The sequence below is a fragment of the Phyllostomus discolor genome, chromosome 5 (assembly GCF_004126475.2).
Source record: "Phyllostomus discolor isolate MPI-MPIP mPhyDis1 chromosome 5, mPhyDis1.pri.v3, whole genome shotgun sequence".
Lineage (NCBI taxonomy): Eukaryota > Metazoa > Chordata > Mammalia > Chiroptera > Phyllostomidae > Phyllostomus > Phyllostomus discolor.
The window spans coordinates 65545537-65566422 of NC_040907.2; the positions used below are offsets into that span (position 1 = coordinate 65545537).

General features: G+C 37.9%; 1 protein-coding gene across 2 annotated transcripts in view; it reads left to right on the forward strand.

The window, feature by feature from the left end:
• The window catches only part of CLCA4 (chloride channel accessory 4), a 43951-nt gene extending 27659 nt beyond the window's left edge, over window positions 1–16292 (forward strand). For both annotated transcript variants that reach the window (XM_036026380.1, XM_028513173.2), the window contains exons 7-14: window positions 1785–2009; window positions 6271–6448; window positions 7887–7993; window positions 10409–10624; window positions 11224–11491; window positions 13585–13755; window positions 14893–15126; window positions 15497–16292. In XM_036026380.1, coding sequence (XP_035882273.1) covers window positions 1785–2009; window positions 6271–6448; window positions 7887–7993; window positions 10409–10624; window positions 11224–11491; window positions 13585–13755; window positions 14893–15126; window positions 15497–15870 — 1773 coding nt within the window. In that variant the 3' untranslated portion in view covers window positions 15871–16292. The remainder of the gene's footprint in view (window positions 1–1784; window positions 2010–6270; window positions 6449–7886; window positions 7994–10408; window positions 10625–11223; window positions 11492–13584; window positions 13756–14892; window positions 15127–15496) is intronic.
• The last annotated feature ends 4594 nt before the right edge of the window (window positions 16293–20886 follow it).

Below are 20886 nucleotides of genomic sequence, written 5' to 3' on the forward strand. Positions count from 1 at the left end.
CAGAATGGCCAGTGACTATTGTAATGAAAAAAGGATGGCAATGGAGTTTAAAAGTCCAAACCTGAGGGTCTTTTTCTTTTTCCAGAAAATGGAGAGTTTACACAGGACGACTTTTAGGTCCATTAGTAAAGATTTAGTTAGAAGCTTGGAACATAGATTGAAATATTGAAGTGTTTTCTCCTCTGCCCCCTTTACCTGCTGGAAATACTTGACAGACATGAGGACAAAGTGGATTGCTGAACTCCTTTCAGAGTCAGTCTGCTTCATCATCTATTAAAGGACCTCTTAATGATCAGAGATACAACAAAAAGCATCACCATAAGGAAAACATGGTCAGATTTAGCCACTCATTCCTTCCACTATCATTTAGTAAATGGCACGGTTCTAGGCTCTAGCAATAGAGATCCATACCCTTGAAGTGTTCACAGTTGCATTGCGAAAACTTTCCCTTCCACATTACTTGGTTCACTCACACTCCTCCCTCAAGATTTGGTACAGGCACCCAGCTCCTCCAGGAGAGGGACTGGCCTTCCAGGCTGGGCTGAAGGCCCTCTGCTGGTCTCCCACAATGAACTGTGCAAACCTCTATTACTGTACATATAGTGAAATTACACATTTGTCTGCCACTAGATGAGGCACCCCTCTAGGACTTGGAACCATATCCTCTACGAACCAGTCCTCTACTACCTGAAACCATGCCTTTCTCATCATTGTCTCCCTTTGCCTCAAGTGAGATCTACCACATATACATAATATATAATTATTGAAATAAATGGCCTACAAAAGAGCAGACATAATGTGATAAGGCATCCAGAAGGATGGCACATTTGAGATAGAACTGAGCATGCTGAAGATCAGAAACAATATATGCGACAAACGGGGGACTGTGTGGTTACTGAAAAGGGCAGAGAATAATCCACAATAGCACAGGGTTTCAGAAGAGCATAAGTGCTAAACACCAGCACATAGAAATATCGTTGGGGAGAGATGACAAGGGCACATTCAAAGGTAAAACAAAGTGACAGGGAGCCCTCAAAGATGGGGATGTAGAAGTCTCTCACTATGATCTGGGTCTAGGGAGTTCAGAAGGGAATTTGGGCATGTGTTAAGGGGAGGTACTACAGATAAATTGGTGCTGAGGGACTGGAAAAAGACAAATGTATGAAGAGACTTACATCTGGGCATTCACCTAGGTAAGAGGGATGTGAGTCTTAGTGGGTTATCAGAGAACCAATTCCAATTAATCCATTAGAGGAGAAATGGCAGGGAGAGGTTAGGAGCAGAAGAGGTAGGAAGGGGGCCTCTCAGAATTTAGCTGCAGCTCAAGAAGGTTTTAACTTTCAAATTGTTTAGTCTCCAATGGATGGGAAATTTCAGTCTCTAGCTGGAATCCTGATAGTCTGGTTTGATACCTGGGACCTAGGAAGTGGTTTCATCTTCATACTGCAGCAGTACTTAGGAAGTCTCCAAGGTGTGAATTATCACCCTGAAATTCCAACCCAGCCCCTGAACCTGCACCTGCAGTTTGGGAGCCAAGTAGCCAAGAATCACTGCTAATTAAAAGCCTGTGTTCCTTAATATACTATATGTGTTCATAATGCACATAACTATATTTTTTTAAGTTGTCAATTTAAAAATTGTTTTATTTAATAATACCAATTACTAATAAGAGAAATTGCTAATAACATGAAATTCTTAACAGCTTCTGTTTACTCACTTTATGTAAACTGCTACCATTTTTCTGTCAAAACCACTTGATTGTTTTTCTTGCCTTGTTTATTCAGGGTTCTGATCGCCTAAATCGAATGAATCAAGCTGCAAAGTTCCTGCTGCAGATTATTGGAAATGGAACCTGGGTGGGGATGGTGCACTTTGATAGTAGTGCCTACATTGAAAGTGAGCTAATCCAAATAATAAGCACCAAGGAAAGAGAAATGCTCTCAAATCTCTTGCCTACAGCAGCTGATGGGGGAACTTCCATCTGCTCTGGAATTCAATCAGCATTTCAGGTGAAATTCATACTGCTTCTATAGTTTGTTTGGATTTTTAAAAAGATTTTATTTATTTTTAATGAGGTGGAATGAAGGGAGAAAGAAAGGAAGAGAAACATCGATGTGAGAGAAAACATCACTTGCCTCTCCTATGCATCCCAACCTATCTCTGACCCACATCCCAGGCCTGTGTGCTGACCAGGAATTGGAACAGCCACCTTTCATTTTGCAGTGCAACACCCCACAAACTAAGTGACATCAGCCCCAGCTGGGTTTTTTTTAATTATTGGGACATTTTTCTATTAGTGCTACTGCACATACTTGCTCACTAATTTTAGCATAACTAATTTACTTGATTTTCTTAATGGGTCAGTGACTCAGTGAATAAACTGATGGGTAAATATAGTACTATAAAAATGCCACTGAGTGTAAGTCCAATGAAGTCAAGGACATTGTTTTTTTGTTTCTTTCTTTCTTTGTTTTTGTGTGGGGGGGTTGTTTGTTTGCTTTGCTTTTTTTTTTTTTTTACCTTGCAAAAGTCAGTACTCAATAAATCTTAGTTAAATAAGTAATTGTGATTGGGCAGCAAAAGTCATCAACTTTTAAGGCAATGAAACAAGTTATATGGTATAATTCCAGCTGGGGCCAATCCCCATTTTACTTTCTGTGACATTCAGTTAGGACAATAGATGCTTACCTATTAAAGCAGATGTAGCAGGGACTGTTAGTCATGGAGTAAGGAACAGGGGTGAGAACATGAGTTCTGACGTCACACTACTGACTGCTATTTCCCAGCTATGTGATCTTAGGCAACGTTTTTAGCACCTCGATGCCTTATCTATAGAATATGGTCACATAAGAATGTGTACCTCATAGGAAATTATGGGAATTAAATGGAATATATTCAGATATGAAAACAATTTTATTATATAGTAAATATATAATTGACATCTATTATCATAAATCTTATTTTTTCCAAATTTTCATCTTGAGCTTATAATTAATGTTAATGTGTCATTTTCCTGCTCAGAAATCTTCACTCTCCCCTCACAGTCAATAAAGTTAAGTCTGAATTCTTCAGTCTGATGTTACTCAAAAGTCTCTTACCCCCTCAGTAAAACTGCTCTCATCTCTCTTTCCAGCCTTTTTTCTCATTGCTCCCTTTCTGGTGCTCTATGCTGTAACCAATTTGCCATGCACATTGTTGTCCGAGCCCACCACGTACTAACAGCCTCCATGCCCTTAACCAGGCAATTCCTCTGTCTAAGATGTTTCTTCTTTCCATCTTCACAAGCTAAGATTCTACCAATTCTTCAAATTCCTCGCTGCTTCTTGTAGCATTTCCTGCTGTTCCCGAAACTTTTAAATCTCTCTCACTTATAAATTGTATAACATTTTAGTGTAGCTTTCTAGCATGAAGTCCTAGGTGAAAATTCCAATGATCACTTCCTAGCCTTGCGGCACTAACCATGACTCGTCATCTCTGAAGTCATCAATTACCTCATTGGTCAAATGGAGTAATAAAAGCTAGCACATAGGGTTTTTCATGTTTTAATTTTTTCAAGATATATTTATTGTAGGAAGTAAGGGGCAAACATATAATTTATTCAACATATACTTATGTGCCAAGCAAAGCCTCTCTGTTCTTGTGGTGCATGTGATTTCAGTAAGGATCTGAAAATACATAAATAAATAAGCGACTAAACACAATAATGGTAGGTTGTGAAGACAGTGTTGTAAGGAAACCAAAGAGAATGATGAGACAGAGTAACTGGGGAAGCAGGGGCACTGCCTCCTTTAGGTGGAGAGGCCACTGAGACCTTCTCTGAAGGGTAACCGTTAGCTATGATTTGAAGGGTGAGAAAGGGCAGTCAGTTCAGGCAGAGAGGCAAGTGCAAAGTCCCTTAAGAAAAGAACTGGATTATTCTAGAAATTTATAAAGCTAATGGCACTGGAGTTTGACAAATGAGGGGGTGCAAAATGTAGTTGGCAGGTAGATAATGGCTAGATATTTCAAAGCTTAAAAAATATAAGAGGTTTTTATTTTATTTTAAGCACAACAGAAAGTTACTGAAGGGTTTTAAGTATCAGAGACTGATCATCAATTCATGTTTTAAGAAGATGACTCTGGTTGCCCAGTATAAAATAAACTGTAGGGAGTAAGAACAGTAGTAGGATAGTGGTCTAGGGACAGACTGGGAGCTTGAACTTGAATTACACATTGTATAAAATACATTTAACACTTAGCAAGTACTTCAGAATAGCAGTATAGCACTATATAGCACTATAACACTGTGTTGTTACTCTTAAATGACAGAATATATTCTCTTTGCCACTAATCTTTTCTCTCCTCAGTCTGTCACCTCTATCTCCATAAATATTTTAATGTAATCTTTACTGTATTTTTTATATTACCCTTTAGTCCTCTTACATTCCACTTCCCTCAGCAATCACCCCACTGTTGTCCATGTCCATGATTCCTTTTTCTTTTTTGCTCCCTCCCTCCACCCTCTAACCTCCCCCTCCCCACTAGCTGTCATCCTGCTCTCCATCTATGAGTCTGTCGCTATTTCGCTGGTTAGTTCAGTTTGTTCATTAGATTCCACATATGAGTGAAATCATATGGTATTTGTCTTTCTCTGACTTTCTCTATTTCACTTAGCATACGTTCTCCAGGTTCATCCATACTGTCACAAAAGGTAAAATTTTCTTCTCTTTTATGGTGGACTGGTATTCCCTTGTGCAAATGTCCTATAGTTATTTTGTCCAGTCATCTATTGATGGACACTTGGGCTGTTTCCATGTCTTGACAATTGTAAATAATGCTGCAATGAACACAGGGGTACTTATATTTTTTGAATCAGCATTTTGGGTTCCTTTGGATATATTTCTATAAGTGGGACTGCTGGGTCAAAAGGCAAATCCATTTTTAGTTTTTTGGGGTATCTCCATACTGCTTTCCACAGTGGCTGCATCAGTCTGCATTCCCCGCAATAGCACAAAAGGGTTCCCCTTTGTCCACATCCTCACCATCGCTTGTTGTTTGATTTATTAATGATAGCCATTCTGACAGGTGTGAGATGGTATCTCATTGTGGCTTTAATTTTCATTTCTCTGATGATTCAGAAAATATTTTTAAATTTCATTCCATCCTTGCCAGGAATGCAGGAACCATGTAGTCCTGTTGAATCCCCAGCAGCCAAAACAGTGACTAACACACATTAAGTGCTTAATGAATAACTAATACAAGAAAGGCAAAGGTGAAGAAAAGAGAAATCTGCTTAATCTTTGGGTCTTCATTTTGCAATGAAATGTGTAGGGAGAATGTGATGGTGATGCAGAAAATATATAAAAGCATTTCCCATTTCTCAGTTGCAGTTTGTTAGGGATTTTCACACAGCAAACCCTTTTTTGCAAATCCACACACCTCCATTTCAACCCCATGGAAGTTACTGATAAATCCATCAGTTTTTCCACTTGGCCTGCACTGAATTTCTCCAACTGGTATGCCAAGAAGCCACTACCAATTAAACCTGTCAGAGAAGATAAAATGTAATTGCTATCCTGTGACAAATTCTCTTTATCCTTTTTTCACAGGAGCCTAGATTCAGAAATATGAGTGTAAACTGTTTGGCTTTGTAGGAAAGTGGTTCAAGCCACAAATAGAATTCCATCTCAATAACATAATCCACGTATCCTCTGAGTACCACCAATATACCTAGTTTTGTGCTTGTTACTTTTAGATATAAAATAAAAGTTACATAACAAGATCCCTAATCTTGACCTGTTTAGAACTTTCTATATCCTTTTTCTATAAGCATACTGAGATCCCTAATTTGAAATCTTTAAGATATTTTTAATATTCAAGTGGTTTCATAATACATTTAGCTATCTGTGCAACAGATTTTATATACTGAAGGCTTGTCACACGAGGTCTGGTCAAAGAAATGAGAAATATTTAACGCTACTCTGCAATCAATTAGTGCCTGGTGACCTGACTTCCCCAGACTGAGATGTCATTGTTATTTAACCCAAGTAGGATGTTCCAAAGCCCTGCTCCCATGTAACTTCACTTGAGCAAATATTCTCTATAGCAGATGGACAGAAAATACAGTCATGTTTAACTTCCCGTAGGGGTTATTGATTGCAGATTCCATAATTTGAAAATAGAAGCTATCTCTTTTTCTGCACATTTTTATTTATTTTCTCTGTACATCTTTTTCTAATTTCCTGTAAGTCTACTTCACCTAGGAATATTTTGTTTTTATACTCTGATTAGGTAATTGAAAAAAAGTACTCCCAAACAGATGGATCTGAAATAGTGCTGCTGACCGACGGGGAGGATAACACTGCAAAAAGTTGTGTTGACGAAGTGTCAAAAAGTGGAGCCATCATTCATTTGATTGCTTTGGGACCAGATGCTGATCCAGCAGTCACACAGATGAGCGGCATAACAGGTAAAATATGGCCTGTATATGCCAGTCCTTTAATAGCAATGTGTAAGTGTAGAGACTGACAACTTAACTTCTTTTGAGCTCTGAAGGCACTGTGCCAGGAGCTACGGACCAGAATTAAACCAGACCTGATCTCTGTTTGCAAGGTGCTCAGAGTCCAGCTGACTAGAGTGACAAATAAATCTGCTAATCAGATAGCATAATCAGATAACATTCCTGCATAACAGGGGGACTATCTATGAGACAAGCCCTATGTGAGCAGAGGAAGCCATTAATTCTCCCAGGGTTGTATAAGTCAGGGAAAGATGGCATGAGAGGCCAGGTGACCTCTGAGCTGGGCCTTGAACAAGACGTTGAATTCCTCTGGAGAAAAGGGGTAGAACAGATGATCAGGTCATGAGCAGAAAAGTCATGTTGCAATGACGATGCAGGGCACATGAAGGGGTAGTAAGAAATTCAGGAGACCAAAGTTTACTTAGGCTGCAGGTGTAGGGGGGAAATAAGATTAACAGAGGCTTAGGCTGAACAGATCTAAATAACAAAGAAGATTCTAGATAAACATTTACTCTGGCAGCTATTATCTTAGATACAGAGACTAATGATAAAAATGGATTACATGTTTTCAGTGCCTTCTTAAATATAGTAGAGAATACACAATATAAAACTTTAGGATATCAATTATTACAGGATGGGGCAAAAGTAGTTTACAATTGGGAGTATGTGAAACACAGAATTTATTTCTATATTATTATTAATTACTGTATTATTTTCCATATGGACAACTGTAAACCTACATTTGCCCCACCCTGTATATTGAGTTGGTTTCTAATGTTACCAAACACACACTTGCTTTTTAAATGCTTAGTTGTACAAACTCCCATAGATTCAAAGTGCTTTCATGGCCTTTGTAAACTTTACTTCTATCCCAATTAGCCCTCCAAAGTACTACTTTTGGAGACTTGTCTCCATTGCTTACTGTGTTTCTCTCCCCTCATTACCAGTTGTTGTCAGGCTACCTCGAATAGCAGCTCTTTAACCATCCAAGTTTTCAGATTCTGACCCACTGTGGCTGGAAAATCTCAAAGCCAGCACTGTTTAGAACTGTATCATAAAGTAAAAATGAGGAATTCTTCAAAGGGACTGTGTGAAGTCTGAGAGCTTTAATATATGGAATTATAACACCTTTTCTTTAGATTCTATGATTATTTAATGCATTTCAACCAGCTGAGATTTCTATAAGTGAAGTATAAAGGTAGCTTACACTTGCTGGTTATCATACTTTCAAGTTAATATTTTAGAGTTATTCTTTACCTCTATCTGGTTTGGTTATATTTTAATAATATATACTAAAACTATTGTTTTATTTACCGTTACCTTAAACTTACTAAGTTGTGGTAAGTACTTATTAGAAAGCAGCCTAGTTAATGTATTTACATTTTAGGAGGAAGACATTTTCTTGCCTCAGATAATGATGTGAACAATGGCCTCATTGATGCTTTTGGGACCCTTGCATCTGGAAACACCGCCACTTCCCAGAAGTCTATTCAGGTCTGAGTTCCTATTCCTCAGGTTTTTTGTTTGCATTTAGTCATAAACAAGAAAATTACCTTGGTTGTTACAAGTTTTGAGTTCTGTATATTTTACAAAGTAAATTGTTAATTAAATCAAAACTTAAGTATGAAATAGAAATTATTCTTTAGATATGGCCAAACTAAATAGTAAAATAGTGAAGTAAGTAGTAATATAACAGACATTTTTCTTTTTCCTTTCACATAGTGTTGGGTTGCAGGATAACATCAAAATGTTAATTTTTTCCACTAAAAAAATAGACTGGCCCATAATATAGTACCCACTTTTCTGTGAATGCTTAAAAAATACCATACTTCTAAGATTTCTCACACCCTACATTGCTGTGAAATAAATTTAAACTGAATGAATTAATTCAAGAACTTGGTTTGCAATTGGAAGAAAAATACCTTGGAAAGAGATTTACCTGAAGAAATAGAATGAATAATCATTACATATCTAAAAATTTAGGGTTTCCTTAAATGTCTTTGACCACTCTTTTCACTGGCTTTCTATTTTATTCACCTCTCCTCTGAACTCAACTTCTGTTTTCCTCCATATTTAAATAAACCCTCATTTTCTGTTACTTAGACTCAAAATTTTTTACTAAACTTCAATTCTTTATTCATGGCCCATGTGAAATGTCAACACAGTCTATTTCCTTGACAGTGTTTTTTTCCAAAATTCTGTTTTTACCCATATCAATTCCCACCAAGTCTGTCATGTCACCATATGTGAAGACTCACCTTCCATCTTCACATTTATTAGATCACTGCCTACATTAAAACTTGACATGATCACCTAAAAAAACCTATTTTCCACTAGTCTCCAACAATGAAGAGCACATAGATTATAGGATGCAGGATTAGGATTCTATGAGAAGATTGATATAGAGCTCTGGTTTGTAGCTTTACATGGCAAACAGAGTAAAGAGTGGTCTGGGATCCAGCTTGGCAGTGTATGGAGAATAAACTGAAGGAGAATAAAACTAATTTCCGAGGGTTTCAATCTGGTTGTCTTATAAAACAATGCTACTACTGTCTAAAATTGACAAGTAAAGAGGAAAAATTGATTTTGAAGGTATTATTTTGTGTTCTGTTTAGAATTTAGTCATTTTTAGTGGATAGTGGGACATTAAAATGGAATATTCCAAAGAAATTTTAAATATAAGAGCAGGATGTGGAAACGCAGCCATAAAAGAGACATTTGCAAAGAGGAAGTGCCCAAAGCTTTATAGATATGCTTCATAAGCTGTAGGGAAGGGGCAGAAAGGTTTTGTTTCCCTCACTTAAAATGGCAGCCAGAATACACAGGAGAGGGTGCGTCTCACTCTTTACTCAGCTATTTTCCCTACTACTATGTAGCCAAAGGCTTCTAACGTTCCTACACTTTCCTGATGGAGAGTCTAAAAAAGTCACTCACTTTCAGATTTAACTGGACAATAACACTTTGTCCACTCAAAGACATGTCTACCTAACACAGGACTGGGATTTTTGTCACTGCAATGATGTTTCAATGGTAGAATTCACTCTCTTCTCTCAGCACTGATATGGAGGTATATTTGATTGAAGACTGGGTTGGAGCAGAACTGGAATTCCCCATCATTTTCTGAAATGACATATCTATGGAAAGCACCTTCTTGGTCAGTAGATAAAGTCTGCTGTGCTTGACTAAGAGCCATCCACAAAGACATGAGAAACTTTCTTTGAGGCTCCTCTCAGAGAAAGGTTCTAACGTTTGCTTCTCAAGATTCCAACCTTCATAAACATCATTTTGCCCTCTTTGCACTCCTCTTGGACTTGTTTACTGTCAAGGGTTACTCACTCTTAAATGTATGAAAAATTATTTGAAGATTTCACACCAGAAAAAATATCCTTGAGCGCTGGACCAAGGATTTGCTAGTCCTGGCCTTCCTGGGTCTCTACTCAAATATTGTAGCCACCATCAATAAGTCTTTTCCTTTAGGTCATCAAGAAGTTGGGTAAACTGAGGGCAATTCATACACACACACACACACACACACACACACACATTCACATCCTACAGCTAATACTTCTTTGACTTTTAGCACCCTTTAATTCTAAAGGCTCAGGTGGGTGTTTACAAAACATTTGAGAAAAAATAATATGGCCATGTCTCCAACTGCAAAACACATTCTCCTGTCCTAATGCTTTTATTATCCTCTGTCCTTTCCTCAGACCCTATGTTTCCATACCTTCTACCTAACAACTGTCATAGCCCAGTCAGCTTTCAGACAGATCACAAGCCTAAGGAGGTATGGCCTATATAAGCTTGTTCTCACACCAGGCCAAAAATTAAAAACTATGTTCTAAAAACAATAAAGAATAAAATTACTCTTCTCTCCAGTCATTAATTTTTAAATATATATTTATACAGCTTGAAAGTAAGGGATTAACACTCAGCAATGATATTTGGATGAATGGAACTGTAATAATTGATAGCACTGTGGGAAAGGACACGTTTTTCCTCATCACGTGGAAAGGACAGTATCCCATTATTTCTCTCTGGGATCCCACTGGAACATCAATAGGAAATTTCACAGTGGACCAAGGCTCCAAAATGGCCTATCTCACTATTCCAGGAACTGCAAAGGTAAGCAATGAGCTTTTTGATTCCCACACAAATCTGTTTCATAGCTTAAAATATATTGTTTAATATCATACATATGAATAGCAATACTTGTGTCATCTTCAAAAATAAGAGAAAATATAATGTACTTTCTATGCTGGTATGGTCCTGAAAATTATGGGGCAAGAAGAGGAGGAAAGCAACTTATACATTAGAAGGAAGGAACAAGGGAAAAATGTAGGTAGACTAATAATAACCTTGAGGAGGCAATGCAGGGAGTCTGTGAAACTTGGTGTGCACATAGTCATTCCTTATTAGCCCTATCATAGAATCTGTGAACTCTGAGGTTAAAGAATAAAACCAAAACCACCGCAAACTTTCTGAAACTTACTTTCCCCACCTAAGATTTCACAAGGTTTGGACACCATGCATGACAATAGCCAGGATGCCCTGTCCATATCACCTCAACTCTCATCTTTTTACCTCAAAAAAACCTCAAAAAAAAATCTCAAAACCCTGTTTATTCTGTATCACATTTCTAACATTTATTTTAGAGTTGAATCATGGAAAAGCAGAAAATAGTTTGATCTTGGATACTTACTATATTTCCATTGAATTTTTAGGTGGGTGTTTGGACTTACAGCATTCAAGCCAAAACAAACCCAGAAACATTAACTATAACAGTTAATTCTCGGGCAGCAAATTCTTCTGTGCCTCCAATCACAGTGAATGCTAAAATGAATAAAGACTCAAACAGCTTCCCCAGCCCAATGATTGTTTATGCGGAAATTCTACAAGGGAATATACCCATTCTTGGAGCCAATGTGACGGCATTCATCGAATCAAATAGTGGAAAAACAGAAGTTTTAGAACTTTTGGATAATGGTGCAGGTAACTTACAGGGTTTTTTTTAAAGAATAAGCTTATATTTTCATAACTCAAAATATGCTATGGGTCCAGTGGCAGTGTGGGGGAGTGAGAGACACCAAGAGAAATGATGCAGGTTATAGATGAACAGCAGAACCAGCAGGAAATTCTACCTGGGTAAAACCTACAAAGTGATTAGCAAATTTCTTGTACATAATAACACTCAATAAATGTTATTTGTCAGCATTATTGTTTATCATCGAGACTATCAATGTCTATCACCAAATAGAAAGGTTTCATTCAAGCAACTGAGGACAGCATCAAGAATTCTGAACAAGTGTTTCTTTTTTTTTCTTTTTATTTTTTATTTTAATCATTGTTCAAGTACAGTTTTCTCCCCCCTACTCCCATTCCAGCCCACCCACCCAACCCTCCCCCCTTTCCCCCATTACCCCCCACCCCTAGTTTTTGTCCATGTGTCCTCCAAATTTGTTCCTGTAAACCCTACCCATTTCCCCCTGAAATTCCCTCTGAACAAGTGTTTCTTAGGGGCACATCATCAAGTCTGGCCAGAGAGAGTGAAACTCAGCAGCCATAAGTGGTTAAGTGGTAGAACCTGGGTCCCCAGCAAAGAAGGAAGGACAGGCAAGAGTAATTCCAAACTGCACATATAATCCTGGAAACTGAGGCCCAAGGGCAGGGAGAACTGCCACAAAGGAAGAGGGGACACCACAAGGGCATCAGATACCCTTTCCTGCCAGGTATGACTGGCAAGAAACAAGACACAGCACTGGCCATGCTGTCTCCATGGTCTCTATGGATGAGTGGTGCTTGAACACCTTTTCCATAGACTCTGGTTTATTCTGGCAACTGAACCATCTTTTGAGAGGTCAGTGAGTAAGGGAAAAACCAGTCTGATAGACATCTAAATTATCACAGAATTTCTATCAGTGTCATGCACAATGTAATTAATTCAGTCAATTAATAATCCTATCATCAGCAAGAGTTGGCCCTTTGAAAAACTTAGAAGGTAAAATTATTCTTTGGTTCACCTCAGTGACTTCACCTGATATGACAGTATTTTCCTCAACTCTCCTCTAATTCCTCCTTTTCCCCCACCCCTTCCATGCTACTTAAAACTTACAGGTATCTTGTGATTTCTCAAGGTTTTACCAGGTGGTTACTCAGCCTATTTGGAATGCCTTTACCTAAGGATATATTGGTCATCGTCAATGACTTAAAGCAGGGCTTTTAAACTTCAGCTAACAAAGGAACCACCTGGAGAATTGTTATAACACATCATGCTGGGCCTTTTTCTAGAAAGTCTAACAAATTTGCATTTCTAATACAATCCATGGAGATGCAGATGCTGTGGGTCCAGAGCTTTTTAAGAACCTCTGTCTTAGAATGTTAAATGCCCTGAGGACTGTGTTTGCAATTTAATGAATAAATTCAGTACTTGTAATACCAAAGAAATATACTTGTGATACATACAGTTCTCCTAAAGTCCCCCATAGTTTTTTCTAATAAAAGATGGGTCTTTCCACTATCAGGAACCAGGAAGTTCATGGATCAAAGAGCAAGAAGCGAGGATTAAAAAAAAGGAGTAGTAGAAGATTATGTCAAAACAAGTCATTTATAGGTGATTATAGTGAGAATTAAGTCTTATGCTAATATACTTTCTCTCTAGTGGAGAGCCTTCTGATTTGAACAGAGATGGCATAATTGTGTTTAGATAAAGTAAGAGCTGCAAACCAACCACTTGGCTGAGAAACCCTAAGAGTACTACAATAATCTGCATATAAGTTGATAAAGTGAAGGTATTTATTATGCACACATCAGTATCAGTGTGTATATTTGTATAGTATGTATATTACAAAATAATATATAATATTATGCATGTGTTATATGTAAATCTATAGATCATAACTCAAGGATATCAATTTAACAATATACTGGTTGATAGAGCATAATGGAAATATTCCCCAAGGGGTCAATCACAAAATGGGGAGCCCAGTCTAGGCAATAGGCTTACAAAGGCTGTGTGCTTAACTCTAAAAATGAATACATATCTCTTTCTTTACACTAATAATTTACTCCTTAATTTCTATAACAAGGTGCTGATACTTTCAAGAATGATGGCGTCTACTCCAGATATTTTACAGCTTATTCAGTAAATGGCAGATATAGCTTAAAAGTACGGGCTCATGGAGGAGCAAACGCCGTCACACGAAGCTTAAGGCATCCGCCAAACAGAGCTGCATATATACCAGGCTGGGTAGTGGATGGTGAGTAACTCATGATCTCTGAAGCCCAGTGCTGGCTGGAATATCGTGATATGATTAAGACTTCAAACATTTTACAACTCAAAGTATAGCTTTTCCCATTTCTGGAATGAAGGTCTCAGTCATACTGAGATTTGCCTTCAAATTAACCTATGCTATGGTACAATGTCTGTCATCTAGTAAGCTTTCAATAAATGTCAGCCATTGTATTCATTTGGAGCTCCTGACCTCTAGCAATAATAACATGCCAGATTTCCAACTAAGGGTAAAGAAGATAGGCTAATTTGTTATGTACCTAAGCATATACCAGTGGTGGAATTTATCCTTCAGATTACATAAAAAATACATAAATGGGTAAACATTTATTTTGAATATTTTTACTAAGTCAAAAGAAAATACGTATTGAGCAAAGTGGTGATAACAATTAAGAAAGGAATTCTTGTTAATTTTCCCTTGTCTTTTCTCTTATCTTGTGACTTTTAGGGGTTTTCTATTAACAATTGGAATATAACCTGAAGTATTTGTTCCTTAGCACTTGCAATAGGGAGGAAGGAAGAACCTGGCACATGTGTTTAGAAGCGAGTGGGTAGTAATTTCCCCAGGCTTATTCCCAGCTTAAAGAGAAGTTGAGAAATAAAGAAACTCCTCTTAAAAAAAAAAAGCACATATTGAATTGTATAACATTGTTCCCATTCAGGGAAGCCTGGTCCTTATCCATTTATATTCTATAATATCCTAGGCAGGATGCTAAAGAAAACAAATTCTCCAACCAAAGGGATGCTTATAACTTTGTTACCAGGCTTAGTAAAATGTTATGTGAATATATATATGGAAGGACTAAAGTAGGGTTACAGTTCTTCATATGGGAAATAATATAATAATTAATACTGCAAGAATAAATTTGTTTCACATACTCATAACTGTAAACTTACATTTGCCCCATTCTTTATATATATTATATATACTATATTTAATATATATAATACCATATATATATATAGTATACACCATACACTACATATTATATGTAGTATATATACTATACACACATATATAAAAGCAGAGGACAAGTGGGATGAGAATTAATTTGAAAATACTAATAGGTTGTGCTCGTTGTAACCAAGGAAACTTTTAATGCAGGGGAAATTGAAAAGAATCCACCAAGACCTGAAATTAATGAGGATACTCAAACAAACTTGGAGAGTTTCACCAGAACAGCATCTGGAGGTGCATTTGTGGTTTCAAATGTTTCAGCAACTCCTGTGCCTGACATATACCCACCAAGTCAAATCACAGACCTGGAGGCCACACTTGATGGGGCTGTGATCAGGCTGACATGGACAGCACCAGGAGACGATTTCGATGTTGGAAAAGGTAAGGATGAAGTGTTTGTTATGTGGCATTGACTAAGTGGAAGATGCCCATGCAAAAGCAGCGGTAAAAGGGTGGATGGGAGGAGAACAATTTTTGATTGATAATTCAGTCATCTATTAATTTTATAATCATATATTTTTCAATCAATCAAATATGACACATTTTAACTGGTCCCACTTTCAAACAAAGAAGGTAGCAATGGCAAAGTTTAAAAATGATAATTCTGCTTATATTGAAACATTAGTAAGCCTTTGGATATGAGTACAGACTTGGCCTCACTAAACAATATTTTGAGGAAAGTGAATAAAAAAGGAATTTATCATGGTGTGCTCTAGTTTCTAAACTTCATTTACACGTTTTTTTTTCTCAGTTCAACAGTATATCATAAGAATAAGTGGAGATATCCTGGAACTAAGAGACAATTTTGATGATGCCCTGCAAGTAAACACTACTGAGCTGTCACCAAATGAGGCCAACTCCCAGGAAAACTTTGCATTTAAACCAGGAAATATCTCAGAAGAAAATGCAACCCACATATTCATTGCCATTCAAAGTGTGGATAAGAGCAATTTGACATCAAAAGTATCCAACATTGCACAAGTAGCTTTGTTTATTCCTCAGGCAAACCCTGATGACATTCCTCCAAATCCAGGCCCCGATGGAAATCATCCTAATTCTGGAATTAACATTTCTTCTTTGGTGTTGTTAGTGGTTGGGTCTGTAGTAATTGTTAGTATTATTTGAAGTGTCACCATTTGTATCTCAAACAAGAAAAAAAATTCAAGCAGACCTAGAACAAGGTTTTACAACACATCAACAACAGAAGTGAAGAATATTTCTGAAATGTTAAATTTATCCTGTGTGATCATGAAGTCATACAAATAATTGTAGGAGTTCTAGAAGGGATACTGTAAGTACAAACATCCAGGGGTATTTGAAAAATTGTAAGTCAGTACTAAAATTTAATCAGCTTATTTACTCATTGTTTTGTTTATCAGAAAAAGTGATGAATAAAAACCTTTTTTACATTAATATCAGGTTGTGTATTATCTGGTAGAACAGGTGTCTACAGTAGTACTTCAAATTTCATAAAAATGTTAAAAATTATCTACGTGAATAGTCAAATACAAGTGTAAGAAAGCAAATAAACTCTACTTGAATAAAAATGAATTTGGTCTTAGAAGTTTTAGGTGTAATTTAATGTTACTGTATTCATCCAAAGTTTCCAGTTATGCACTACTATGTGTAATATAAACAAGGTCAAGTTCACTGCAATTCATTGACATGGAACTACTAGCAAAAAAATCAGCTACCACCTGTCAAACCTATCTCTCTTACTCCAGTTCAGTATAATCACATATATGTCAGATAAAAAAGAAAACTAAAATTTTAAAAATATTTAATTATCACTGAGTCATAGTCTACAAGTCACAACCATAGTTATGAATGAGATCAATTAAAGAGAGAAAGTAGGTTGGGAAGAGCAGGTTCACATGGTCAGCCAGGGCCAGGCCTACAGAGACCCTAAAGATGCAAACAAAATGAAACACAGAGCATGGCGCCCAGAGAATTTTGATTCATGCAGTGGGTGGACTTAGGAGTCCAAGATTACCAGCATATGGTTACCTGCTCTTCCAATTAGTGGTCATCTCACTTTGCACAGAGAGTTTCACCACCATAATTCAAATCCCTGAGGAACCTGAGAGGCACAAGATCAGCATCCATCATTTGCTTCCTTATCTATTATAACCTTAGCAGGAATTATTTAAAGGTTTGAAAGCCATATAAACCAAGTCCTGGGGTCACTTTTACCACCTAAACACACAACAGACTTTTTGACCTGACATAATTAATTTTGTATGATTAGCAGGATTGACAAAAAGGGCCCTGTGTTTGAAATTGGAAGTAGTAAAGAAGCAAGGGAAGAGGAAATAAGTAGGAGACCCCCAACTACTGGTGTGGTTGAGTATTCTCATAGCACTCTTTGGAAAACAAGCTGTGCAGTAGGGCATTTGGACACAGTGCTGTAGAAGGTCTCTTTGCACATGAGTTCCTTTAGTGGGCTGGCACCTTCTCAGCCACTGCTAGTAGCTATGAATGTACAGATGAACATGGGGAAAATGTAGAAAAGGGGTAAGTGCAGGACACCTGGCCTTTTACTGAGAGGGAAATAAATGCCTGAAATTGGGTGTTGGCAATAGAAATAATTCACAACGACTAGATTTTCCTTGTGTCCTTCCCACCCCACCCCCAACCCCAGCTCTACTGAAGCCTACCAGCCTGGTTATAATTACCCTCCCAGATACTTTACTGCAATGCTCAGGTGGGTCTCAGTAATGGGCTCTCCCCTCCAGGTCAGGCATTGGTTTAGATCTATTTCTAGGACTGCATCTAGTAGTTAATAGTGAATTAGTAAGATTCAGAAAAATTACTGAATGATTATCATTGTTATAGTCAGTGTTGAAATGACACTCCATGTTCAAAATTAATAAGAATTTCAAGATGGCAACAGCCAAGTATTAATCCAAGTATAGGGACCCTCTAAGCATGGGGTTCTGTACAAACCCATAGATCTCATGCCCACTAAGCCAGCCTCTCTCACTATGACACAGGATGTCTCATTCTTAGGCTGTGAGGTGCTCTTCATTTCCAGGAAAGCCTCTTGCCACCAACCCTCCACTTTCAAGTCCTGCAGTCACATGGATGATTCATGCTCATCCCTCAGCTCTTAGAAGAGGTGTCATTTCCCTGAGAAGTATTTCTTAACTCTCCCAGTCGCCCTCTGACGGGATTAAATTCCTTGCACTATGCTGCTGGTGGAAAAGGGGTGCTTTAAGGGGGTAACAGGGAATGCATTTTGGGAGACTAACATGTGGGAGGTTGAGGTTATATGGTAAGACTCATTGTAGAAGCAAAATCAAAGGACTGCCCACGGGTTCCCACTATTCCATCTCCATCCACCCCACCATGGAAAAAGTTCAGACCTGTCTTCATCAGTCTGAGAAATAGGGCCTCTGTCTATGTCTCTGTCCTCATGCAGGTAGCTGTCTGTGCTCCCAGCTATACTCTGGCTGGCTGTGTGCCCAAGGTAGTCGGACCTGGGCTCCAGGGCCACATGGCTGCTATGGAGAGAAAACACAGAAGCAAATGGGAGGAGTGTGGTAAGCGTGTGTAAGACAGAGAAAGACAGAAGAGAGCTTTGTTAAGCTTGGGTTGTATTATCTTGGGATTGGGAAGAAGCAAGTGTCATTTCAAGCTAACCAGTCAACTTCCCAATCTTTCATGGGCTTCTGACATAGTCACCCTTAACCAATCTATTTCCCTGACCTTCTGGGGTTCTGTGTCCCTTATCCAATCCAATCCTTTCCCCAGGCTAGATGGACAGGCTTCTGTAGTTGCCATCTTAGTTCCTACTGCTCATGCCTGAAAGTAAAATTACCTCCCCCGGCACTGTCTTGACTTCCACTTGGCATGTGCCCAGCAGAGGAGTGTCCCCTGCTGTTTTTATTCCTCCCTGGAATGATCCTTCCTGCCTGCCTTGGGTAATTAGGTCCTAAGGATGGAGGATGCCCTGGGAAATGTGCGAAGCTGTAACTTTCTAGTGAAGCAAGCTTACTATCTAATTCAGGCCCCAAGTTTATTATGTTTAATAATGTCTGACCCCCTTTGCTCCCTTCCTTTATTAATATCCAGCTACCTATACTAACAACATCACCTCATTCTTACCTCTGGGGTAACACAAACTTCTGCATTTCAATTGACAACTTATTCTACTTATCTCCCTCCAGATAGTGAGCTTCCTGAGGGCAGGAGACAATCTCCTACCATCATATTACCAATGCCTATCATATTGCTCAGTGAATATTTGTTAAATGAAAGCATGAATTGTGTCTTCCCCAGAGTATCAGTCCTAAGGTATCAACCCCAGAGCTGACAAAAGGACCACCAAAAAAGTACCAGTAACAACCTTACTTTATGAGTTTAAATCACAGGAATATAATAATATACCTCTTGATAAGAATGCTGAGTTATCCCATCTAGTGAGGAAAAAGCATCTTGAACTATATCCTCATTTTTATTGCAATAACAAAGTTTGGCTTAACATGTCCTCTTAATTAGACTCCCAATTAGCCTTCAGCCTCTATTTAGGTTGATTCAAATTTTATATGAATTTACTTCCACCTAGCATACTTCTCCAATCCCATTTTCCTCTATGACCCTGTTTACACCTGCACAGGCTTTACTTTTATCCTTCAAATCAGTTTCAAAACTATCAAGGCCTGACTCATTCAAAAGCAGCTAAAAACTTATTTCCCACTTGAGAAATGCAGCCCCTCCCTGCCCTGCTCTGTCAGCCTGCCACTCTTCCTGCTCTCCTACACAAACAGCAACACTGACCCACCCAGCTGCCTGCTTTCAAAGCCAGAAGTCATTTTTTTTTATTTGGCATTTCTGTCTCCTCTACCTGATTTTTCATGGCTGACTCTTTTTCAGATCTGTTTAAATATCACTTCAGCTATCCCTGTCAACCCAGCCTTAAGCAGCAACTCACTCTCACCATATCTTTCTTTACAAAATTCTCTTATAGCTTTTAACACTACCTGATACATTTTAATTTTTAATGGACAGTTAGGATGTTTGTTGTTTATTTTCCCTGTGGAATATAAGTTCCGTGACAGCAGTGACCTGCTGGTTTTCTCACTTTATGAACTAAAACTCGTCCTGCTACATAGTAAATTCTCAATTATTGACTGTTGAATGAAGAGATAAGGGATAATAAACTGGTTATTTTATGTATTTTCTCTAGTATGAGAACATAAAATCAGGCCAAGGAGAGTTATTTAAAGTATTTATATTATGTAACACCTTATTTATATCTTTTCCTGTCCCTCCCTAGAGCATAGCACAGGGAAACCTTGGCTCTGTCATGTGCTAGATGTTTTCACCAATATATTCATGTAATCAGAACCATTATCAGGACAAACACATTACCAGCCTCCCAGATATCCCCTTTCTGCTCTCTCAGTCACTATCTCCGCAAAAGATAAACATTATATTGACTTCTCACAGAATAGATTGTTTTAGCTATTTAGGTACTCTATATGAATACAATCATATATGACATATTTTTGTAACTGACTGCATTTACTCAGATATGTATGTGAGATTCATCCATATTGGGGGTAGTTGTATTTTGTTGATTCCATGACATACAAGCTATTTGAATTTAACATTCTATCATTAACATTGAAATGTGAATGGATATATACATGCATCATACATGAATGTAACAGAACTTACATAAAGAAATGTAGAATCTTTCCAATTTTGCACCCTTTTAAAAAATGTTCTCTGAGATGGACATTCTTATAGCTAAGTCTTAATTTATATTTTTAACTAATTCATTACTCTAAAAATAAATTCTCAGAGCTTCTGGTCAATATGGTAATGTAAGCAGACATGGCTCACCTCTTCACACAGTGACATCAAAATTCAACTAAAATATAGAACCACCATCACTCAGGAACATCAGAAATCTAGTTGAATGGAAGTCTGACAACTACAAACTCCAGTAGAATGAAAGTCTGACAACTTTGGAATTGAAGAAACCACATCCATCCAGACTGGTAAGAGGGGTGCTGACACAAAATGGGCTGACCCCACATCACATGGATAAAAATTTAGGAGGGATATCCCAGGAGCAAGGAGTCCCAGACCCACAGCAGCCCCCACAGACCAGGATTCTAGTGCCAGGAAGAT